A 10920-nucleotide genomic window follows, 5' to 3' on the forward strand; every position below is an offset into this window, starting at 1 on the left:
TGTTATCATAGTGCTTTGTAAGCTTGCCATTAGCCAGCCATCTCTAACAGGGATTCTCTGTCTTGATTAACAGCATCTCCATAAACTAGTTGTTCAATCTATAAACATTGATGTCATCTTTAAATCCTTTTTCCTTGTAATCTAATGAGTTACTGAGTCTTAAAAATTGTTCATTTATAATAATTTTTCAATTCTCTCTTCTCTTTATTCGATCCACCACTGACCTAATTAAAGCCATATGGCCTTTTTAATCTACAGCAATCATGCCCTAAATAGTCTCCTGGTGACCAGTTCTTGTGTTCTTCAATCCTTCCTTCCTTCACACTGTTGCCAATAATATCTTTTAAGGTATGCATGAATTTTGTTATTCCCCTATTTAAATCAATTAGTCTGTCTCTTAATTGCTATAGAAAATTCTCCAAATTTCTTCAAGTGCCATTTAACACCTTCACAATGTGGTCCCTCCACTACTCCTGACCCCATTCCAACTGTCCTCATTTCCGTCAACATGCCCATTTGCTTCCCCAAATTTTTATATTTTTTTCTCTTACTTTTACTCTATTTGAACACTTTCCCTAACTGTCTGCCTAATTAAATCTTTTACTGTTTGGTTCAAATTTTATCTTTTTGTGGAGACTTCTCCAGACCTCTGTTTTTTTGGCACTTCTATATTTCTTTTTCAGACCTTTAGGACAACATTTAATGCAAGAAAGCATCAGTCTGTCTACTCGGTCAAAGAATAAGCTCTTTGAAGACAAGAGCTCTGATATTTTAAGTACTGAATGTTCGTGTTAGTTATAAAGTCAAGTGATGAGTCTATGACATTTTGTACCCCAGGATCCTCTGAGCAGTTAAGTATTTCCGAGATCTATTACAAATGTGCTCGATTACCTTATTTACCATTTAATTCATACCTGTTAAATTCAGAGACATTATTTTTTTGAAAAATTTTTATTTTTCAAATACAGTTGGCATATAATATTATATTAGTTTCAGGTGTACAACATGGAGATTAGACATTTATGTAACTTACAAAGTGATCACCCCAATAAGTCTAGTACCTATCTGACATCATACATAGTTATTACAATATTATTGACTATATACTATACTTTACATCTCCATGACTATTTTGTAACTACCAATTTGTTTTTTAGATTCTGCATGTAAGTGAATTCATCTGGCATTTTCTTTCTCTGTCTGACTTACTCCATTCAGCATGATATCCTCTAGGTCCATTCATGTTGTTGCAGGTGGTAAGTTTTCACATATATATATATATTTTTTTTAGGTCTGAGAGATATTCCATTGTATATATGTACCACCTCTTCTTTATCTATTTATCCATAATGGACACCCAGGTTGCCTCCATATCTTGACTATTGTAAGTAATGCTGTAATAAACATATGGATTCACATGTCCCTTTGAAGTAGTGTTTTGGGTTTCTTTGGATAAATACCCATAAGTAGAATTACTGGGTCCTTCTTTGTCTTTTCTTATAGCCTTTGTTTTAAAGTCTATTTTTGCTTGATATAAGTATTGCTCTCCCAGCTTTTTTATTTGTTCGTTTCTATTTTTATGAAATATCTTTTTCCATCCTTTTACTTTCAGTCTGTGTGTGTCTTTTGATCTGAAATGAGTCTCCTATAGGCAGCATATGTAAAGGTCTTGTTTTCTTATCCATTTATCCATCTTATTTTTTGTTTGGAGCATTTAATCCATTTACATTTGAAGTAATTATTAATAGATATGTAGTTATTGTCATTTTATTATTCACATTTTGAAAGTATTTTTTCTACTTCTTAAAGAAGTCCCTTTAACATTTCTTGCAATATCAGTTTGGTGGTGATGCACTTCAGCTTTTTCTTGTTAGGAAAGCTCTTTATCCTTCAACTCTAAATAATAGCTTTGCTGGGTAGATTAATCTTGGTTGTATGTCCTTGCTTTTCATCACTTTGAATGCCAATCCCTTCTGGCCTGCAAAATTTCTGCTAAGAAATCAGCTGACAGTCTTATGAGAGCTCTCTTGTAGGTAACTAACTTCTTTTCTCTTGCTGCTTTTAAGATTCTCTCTATCTTTAATCCTTGGCATTTTCATTATGAAGTGTCTTGGTGTGGCCCTCTTTGAGTTCATCTTGTTTGGGACTCTGCATTTCCTGGGCTTGTATGTCTATTTCCTTTGCCAGTTTAGAGAACTTTTCCATCATTATTTCTTAAGATAGATTTTCAATTCCTTGCTCTCTCTTCTTCTTCTGGTAATCCGATGATGCAAATATTGGGTTGCTTGATGTTGTTCCAGAGGCCCCTTAAACTCTCCTCATTTTTTGGTATTCTTTTTTCTTGTTACTGTTCTAATTGGGTGTTTTCTGCTACTTTATCTTCTAAATCACTGATTCCATTCTCTTCTTCATCTAATTGGCTGTTAATTCCTCCTAAGATATTCTTCATTTCAGTTATTTTATTCTTCATTTCTGACTGATTCTTTATGTTTTCTATCTCCATTTTTATATTTTCTATCTCGTTGTTGAAGTCCTCACTGAATTCATCTGCTCATTCCCAAAGTTCATTGAACATCTTTATAACCATGTTGTCAACTCTGCATCTGATAGATTGCTTGTTTCTATTTCATTTAGTTCTTTTTCTGGAGCTTTGTTCTGTTCTTTTATTTAGGAAATGTTTCTGTGCCTCTCCATTTTGGCTGACTACTTGTATTTGTTCCTATGTATCAGGTAGGGCTGCTATATCTCCCAGTCTCCCAGTAGAGTGGCCTTATACAGTAGGTGTGGTGTGAGGCCTGGTGGCACAGTCTTCCCTGGTCACCTGAGCTAGGTACTATAGGCATATTCCTTGTATAAACTGTGTATGCCCTCTTGTTGTAGTTCAGCTTTGGTTGCTGTTTACAAATCAGTGGGCAGGACTGACTCTTGGGCTGATTGGTTGTGAGGACTGGCCAGTGATGAGCTGACTCTACAAGGTTCACTTTAGAAGGACTTTAGTGCCCTCTCAGTCTGCTCTTTGGGTGTGTGGTCCTCGGTTAGCCCCAGGTGGTGCTCTAGCTCAGTCTGAAGCTGGCCAGTGGGCATGCCAGAGGGATCTGCTGCAGGCCAAGTTCAGCCACAGCCTTTGCCCTGCCGAGGCCACCTAACATGAGCTACCAAGCAATCCACAGATGGCCTCCACCTGCATTGGGCTTAAAGGTGCCTAGAGAAGCTAAGGCATGACCCGAGGGTGGCTACTGTTAGTATCGGGCTTGGGGCTGCTCAGTGAGATGTACAGGGCATGCTGAATTCAGATGCTTCTTGCTTGGGTTTTCTGAACCTTTGAGAGATTTTAAGAAAGTCTGCGGCATGAGTGAAGATGGGATGTGTATATGGAAAAGTCTCTGGAAGCAGCTTGAGTGAACTTGCAAGTTGGATTGGGGTCTTAGAGAATTACCTGAGCAGGGTGACTTGAAGACTCAGATATGGCTACCACCTGCATCTGCACTCTGGACAGGAGGGTGGTGGGTGGGGTGGGGGGGGTGCTCAACAAAAATAAAGTAAATTCTACCAGCACTTCTGCCTGAGAGAAAGCTGCCCCTACAGGCCTTGCCCTGAAGCCAGACAATTCAGCTCCTCTCCGTATGTCCCTGATGCTTTTTGAACAGCTGCCCCAGTGCTGGAGCTCAGAGTGAATGAGTTTGTCAGCAAGTAAGTCCATGCATGGGCCCTTTAAGAGGAATTCCAGCTGTCTTCCATCTCACTAAGCCACAATCTCTGCCAGTTTTCACAGCCAGATGTTGTCGGGATTTCTCTTCCTAGCAATGGAACCCTGGACTGGGGATCCTGGTGAGGGCCTGAGAACCCTTGCTCCTCCGGGGAAACCTCCACCGCTGAGATAGCCCTCTTGATTTTTAACTGTCAAATGTGGGTGTGAAACTATCCTGCTCCACCCCTCCAACCAGTCACCAGATGGCTTCTTGGGTATGTCCTTAGTTGTAGGACTTCTCTTCAGCTAGACTTCAGGTGATTCTCAATGATGATTGTTCTGTAGTTAAGTTGTAATTTTGATGTGATAATCAGAGGAAGCAAGCACAGTGTCTATCTACTCTGCCATCTTGACTGGAAGCCAGAGACTGACTGATTGACTGACTGACTGACTGACTGACTTATTTATTTATTTATTTATTTATTTATTATTAAAATTATTGGGGTGACATTGGTTAATAAAATCAAATATAGTTCAAGTGTACAATGTGTGTTCATCATCCAAAGTTAAATTTGCTTCTGCCACCAAATATTTGACCTCCTTTACCCCTATCTAACTCCTCCTTCCCCCCTTCCCTCTGATAACCACTAATTCACTGTCCATGTCCATGAGTCTCTGTCATGTTTGTTTGTTGCTTTTAGTTTTATATCACACATATATGTGAAATCATATGGTTTTCAGCTCTTTCTGTCTGACTTATTTCACTTAGCATGATAATCTCAAGATCCTTCCATGTCATTGCAAATGGCAGTTTTTTTATCTTTTCATATGGTTAAGTAATATTCCATTGTATATATGTACCACATCTTCTTTATCCAATCATCTATCTATGGAAACTTCAATTGTAGAGACTTATTTCTTAATTTAAACACAATCTATAGCTTTAAGGGGCACTGTTTAAGTATTAATAGTCTGGTTATTTAATTTGATGTTTAATTCTGTAGTTAGATTTATATTAAAACAGAACTGTTCTAGGCCTCTCAGTCTCTAGAATCATATAAGACAGAAGAACATGCCTGAAATTTATATGTCAAATTTGACCAAACAAAATACATATATGCTTTAAGATTTGGGTTAGCCTGCCAATTTTATTAGAATCTTAAATTTAGTTATGAGTGCCTTGTTTCAGAAGGGATTTCAAGTGTATCTATATAGGCATACAGTCAGAGTTTAGTAGTTATTACCTATTTCATTCTTTAGTTCCTATCTTACTTTATTCTTTATGTGGATAATATTTGTTGTAATTTTTATAAATATTATGTTTTATAATATTTATATAAGAAATTTAAACACTATTTTCCAAGGTGGGAAATAATATGCATAAGAGTTATATAGCTATAAATAATATGCTTTAAGTTATATAGCTATAAAACTAAAAGAGAAGAAAATAAAGATCTTGAAAAAAGTAATTATCACATTTTCCAGTAGTAAAATGGAGTTGAAAATACTGCTTCTTCTAAAACATACAATTTACTTTCAGACTTGATAGACTTTTATTTTTATGAAGCTTTTCAGTCACATTAAAAGATCAATAGATACTGCTATCTTATACAACAGACTCTGAGAGATTAACTTATTTTCCTTAGAACTTTATTTCTTTGTTGGACAAATTAGTAAAAATATCATTGATAAATTAATATAGAACATTTTTACAACGCAAAAATAGTAAGGGTATAACATGTTTCATTTATAATATTAAACTTGCATTCATTCTGGAGTAATTGAATACAGTGAAGTTTCAAAAGAATCTCATAGAAAATGAAATAAAAGGGAAATAAATAATGGATTTGCCTCTTTTAAAATAATGTATAAGGTTACGAAAAGGGAAGAGAATAAAACATCTTGAATAGTTTTACTGATTCCTTTTTCATTGAAGTTGCCTATCAAATGAGCCAACGGTGAGAGTTTTGTTTAAAAAAATAACAGAATATTGTATAATTTTACAAATTATTAACTTTAATATAGCTAAAGAAAGACTTTGAGACTGAATGCCTTGAAACAATAACCAGAGAGATCAGTGGGATGAATTGGTTTTGAGGCATTCAGAAATGCTTAAACTATTCATGAGTTAAGTTGAGATCGTATAATTTATATGGGATAATTTGGTTCTAAAGTTTTAGCCTTTTATTCTTGTTCACATTTCCCCCAAATATCATTCAAAAAAGGGTTTAGAATGTACTTATACATCTCCACAGAAACCTATATTGTTCATTTTTAAGTATGATCAGATTATTACACTGCATTTGCTGTGAGGAAAAAAAATGTCATTTTATAACCACTTGCTCTTCACTATCACTGATTTAATTGATTGCAATGTTCTTCAATGCACAGAACTCCATTTAAAGGAGACATTATTGAAGTATCGAAAATACTTCAGGCAAAGGCAGATTTGTTGTGACAGGATGGACCTCAAATATGATGCTAAAATAACACTGTCCCGGTACAATGGAAGAAAACAGTTAACTATAAAAAAGTTTTGTTCTATTTTGTTTTCAACCAAACACTCAGATAAAGCAAATACTTTTCAATTAAATAATAATGTCAAATTGGGAAAATGATAAATAAGAGCAGAAAATTAGAAAAACAGAAACAGATTAGTCTAATAACATTAAAAATAATAAAAGTAAACAAACTACATTGGAAAAGAACATGTAAACTTACGGTTGTTGTGTAAGCAGCTTCTGGATCATCTTCCAGCACCCGGGAGAGACCAAAATCAGAAACTTTGCATACTAAGTTGCTGTTGACCAGTATATTCCTAGCTGCTAGATCCCGATGAACGTAACCCATATCAGAAAGATACTTCATTCCTGATGCAATGCCTCGGAGCATACCAACCAACTGGATGACTGTGAAGTGGCCATCATGTTTCTGAAAGAGAATCCCAATTGTTTACATCGATTTATTTTAATATAATGTGTAAGCAGGCATGCATACCTGTGTGTGTGTATCTCTGTAGTATTAAATAAAATCTTTGAGACTATTATACTGTGTACAATGAATATAAGCATCAAGTTTTCTGAGTATTGACTATGATCCTAACAAAATATAAGAACTTGTTTGACATTTAAAGGAAAGGAAAATCTAGCTGGAAGTGATGAAGGAGAACAAAGGATAGAAGAGAATAATCAAATTATTTTTTTCTGGAAATTAATTCCAGAAAAAATAATTTCAAAAACTTTAAGTAATAAGAGAGAACTAAAGTCAAATAAGGTAATAGCAATGACTATCAAGAAAACAGGATTCACTTTCTATAGTTGTGAGCAAAATTTAGGATTGTATGAAACTATGATAACTGAAAATACAGTGAAAAATGATCACTCAGAAAAAAAGTTGATTGTGTAAACCAGAAACAAATTTAGAAAAGCTACAGGGGGCAGGGAGGAAACCATGCAAACAGATAATAACAAGATTTTCCCATTCTTTCATTATATAGAGCAAATAGGAAGTTATTGTCAATTGACTGAAAACAGAACTATTTTAGCTCCCAGTTGGAAAGATTAAACAAAATATGCATAACAAGCCAGGTACAGTACTGGTATGTATTAGTCAATCCCTTAACTACTTATTTTTCTCACCTTGATTTTAAAATAATATATAATTTAAAAAAATATCCAATTGTCATCCACGCAAGATATGTGCACCAATACGACCAGATACAAATAGTACCCTGGAGGTTAGAGATAATAAAAATAAAAATATTTTAAGTTTAAAAAACAATGCATATTGTTCTACTCAGTCATTTAGAAATTGTCATTTTTAGTGGAGATATAGAGAAACATGAAAGATTCTCAAGTTGGTTTTATGCATCAGGTAACATTTATTTATGAACGATTTTAAAAATGAACATCTAGCAAGAGATTATAGGGCTACATTACCTTATACAGTATGGTAGAAGCATAAATAAAAGTATCCTAAATTTTTGCAAAGTTAAGCATTTTTCATGGATATCCTATTTAAAACTATAGATTACCTTAAACACAGGGATGATTTGACCATATCGGTGACAAAGTCTCCTACACAGTGATGATTTATTAGTCAGTTAAATGAATAAGCTTATAGTATAAATGAGATAAACTTTGTCGTGCTATATCAACTTATCTCTTTGAAAGCTCTCTAATAACATCACCCAGCTCAAGTGCAGAGTAAGGAAAAGAAGCCTCTCTTTAAAGAAGTATTCTACAGCAAGAGTATCCATTTAAGCAGGTTCTTCTGTATAATTAATGTATAAAAGATAGCCTAGCAGAGAAAATCTTCAGTGTTATTAGCTCTTTATGTTTCCAATCCATCTTCTGAGACAGTGCACTATTAGATGAAATCCGCCTCTTTTATCATGTACCCTACCTACCTCTCCTCTGTTAGGGATCTGAAAGCCTTTGAGTAGAATTAAAAGCATAAATTCTTTGGCCTAGAAAGGATTACACTAAATTTAAAGAGGTTGTTCTTTTAACTGTTAGAAACGAAGTTGCCTGGTGTCACAGTTCTTGTCAATGTAAAATTTCTGCATAGCAGAAAATGTTAAAGGACCATCTGAAAACTAAGGAATGCCTTAGTTTCTTTACCTGTATAATGAGAGTAGAATAATCCAAGTCAGGGTTGTAGTGAGAATCACATACAAAACACACAGAGAAGCCCCGACTTATTTTAATAATAATTACTATTTAATAAAACCTTATTATAATTATATGTAGTTTTGTAACTGTAATACAAGTTAGAAAATTCACTTTCCTGAAAAATCAATTGGTAACATAAACTCTTACATCATAAGTAAAAATAGTTATTTAACACCAGTTTGAAATTCAATTTCCTATCTATTCTGAGGGCAGCACAAAGCACCAACTTATTTCTTAAAAAAAAAAAAAAGGACTATATTTTAGAGCAGTTTTATGTTCACAGCAAAATTAAGAGTAAGGTACAGAGATTTCTCACATACCTTCTGTTCACACACATGCATAGCCTCTTCTATTATCAACATCCTTTACCAGAGTGGCACATTTGTTATAATTGATGAAATATATTGACACATCATAATCACCCAAAGTCCATGGTTTACATTAGAGTTCACTCTTGGTGTTTCACATGCTATGGGTTTGGACATATTTATAATGACATGTACACACCATCATAATATCACACAGAGCATTTTCACTGTCCTAAAAATCCTCTGTGTTCCACCAATTCATCATCCCCACTCCCAATCCCAGCAACCACTCATCTTTTTCTGTTTTCATAATTTCGACTTTTCCAGAATGTCCATAGTTGGAATCATACAGCATTTCCAGATTGGCTTTTTTTCACTTAGTAATATGCATTTAAGATTTTTCCATGTCTTCTGAGGGCTTGATTACTCATTTATTTCTAGTGCTGTATTTGAATAACATCCCATTGCTAGATGTACTCAGTTTATTTAACCATTCACCTACTGAAGAACATCTTGGTTACTTCTAAGTTTTGGCAATCATAAATAAAGCTGCTATAAGCATCTGTGTTTAAAGCATATTTATAGCTGCAGGCTTTTATGTGGCCATAACTTTTCAACTCCCCTGGATAAATACCAGGGAGGGCAATAGCTGGATTGTATGGTAAGAGAACGTTTAGTCTTGTAGAAACTGCCAAACTATCTTTCAAAGTACCTTTTTGCATTCCCACCAGCAATGAAGGCAAGGTCCTGTTGTTCCATATCCTCACCAGTGTTTGGGTCAGTATTACTGATTTTGGCTTCTAAAAGGGACATAGTATTATATTGTTGTTTTAATTTGCATTTCCCTGATAACATATGATTTGGAGCATCTTTTCAAGCACTTATTTGCCATCTGTATATCTTCTTTCATGAGCTGTCTGTTCAAGTGTTTGGCTCATTTTTCAATGAATTGTTTTCTCTTGTTGAATTTTTAGAGTTCTTTGTATATTTTGGATAATAGTCCTTTCTCAACTGTGTCTTTTGCAAATATTTTCTCCCAGTCTGTGTTTTGTCTTCTCATTTTCTTGACATTATCTTTTGCAGAGCAGAAGTTTTAAATTTTAATGAATCCAGTTATTTCTTTCTTGGATTGTGCCTTTCGTGTTTTATCTAAAAAAGCCTTTGCCATATCCAATGTCATCTAGGTTTTCTCCTATATTATTTTCTAGAGGTTTTATGATTTTGCATTTTACATTTAGGTCTGTGATCCATTTTGAGCTAATTTTGTGAAGGATGTAAGGTTCTGAGTCAAGATTCATTTTTTTGCATGTAGGTATCCAGTTGTTCTAGCACCATTTGTTGAAAAGACTATGTTTGCTCTGTGGTATTACTTTTGCTCTTATGTCAAAGACCAATTGACTGTGTTTATTATAGGCTCTCTATTATGCTCCATTGATCTATTTGTTTATTCTTTCATCCATGCTATATACTGTCTTGATTATTGTAGCTTTATAATAAGTTTTGAAGTCGGGTATTGTCATTCCTCCAGCTTTATTTCTCAATAATATGTTGGCCATTCTGAGTTGTTTGCTTCTACATACAAACTTTAGTATTGTTTGTTGATATCCACAAATAACTTAGAGATTTTGACTGGGATTACATTAAAATTATAGATTGTTTAGGAAGAACTGATATCTTAATAATTTTGAGTCTTCCCAAGCATGAACATAAAATATCTCTCCATTTATTTAGTTCTTTGATTTTATTTATTAGAGTCTTGTAGTTTTCCTTGTATACATCATATACATATTTTGTTAGATTTACACCTACATATTTCGTTTTTTGGGGTGGTACTGTAAATGGTATTGTATTTTTAACTTCAATTTCTGCTTGTTAATAGGAAAGCAATTGATTTTTGTATATTAACTTTGTATCCTACAACCTTGCCGCAACTGCTTATTAGTCTAGTTTTTTTTGGTTCATTCTTTCAGATTTTCTACATAAATCATGAGTCATCTGTGAATAATGACAGTTCTATTTTTTCCTTCCTAATCTGTATGCTTCCCTCTGCTCCACTTTGCCTTATTACATTAGCTAGTATTTCCAGTATGATATTGAAGAGGAGTAGTGGGAGTGGTCATCCTTGCCTTGTTTCTGATCTTGGTGGGACAACTTCAAGTTTCTCACCATTAAGAATGATGTTACCTGTAGGTTTTTTTGGAGGTAGCCTTTATCAAGTTTAGAAAGTTCTCCTCTATCCCTAGGTTGCTGA

The 10920-nt window shown here is 34.3% G+C and overlaps 1 protein-coding gene across 1 annotated transcript in view; it reads right to left on the reverse strand.

Annotated features, from left to right (window-relative positions):
* Positions 1–10920, reverse strand: part of EPHA6 (EPH receptor A6) — an 841299-nt gene that overhangs the window by 100514 nt on the left and 729865 nt on the right. The window contains 1 exon segment of the mRNA XM_011356398.2: positions 6410–6619. Coding sequence (XP_011354700.1) covers positions 6410–6619 — 210 coding nt within the window.

Source organism: Pteropus vampyrus, unplaced genomic scaffold (genome assembly GCF_000151845.1).
Source record: "Pteropus vampyrus isolate Shadow unplaced genomic scaffold, Pvam_2.0 Scaffold26, whole genome shotgun sequence".
Classification (NCBI taxonomy): Eukaryota; Metazoa; Chordata; class Mammalia; order Chiroptera; family Pteropodidae; genus Pteropus; species Pteropus vampyrus.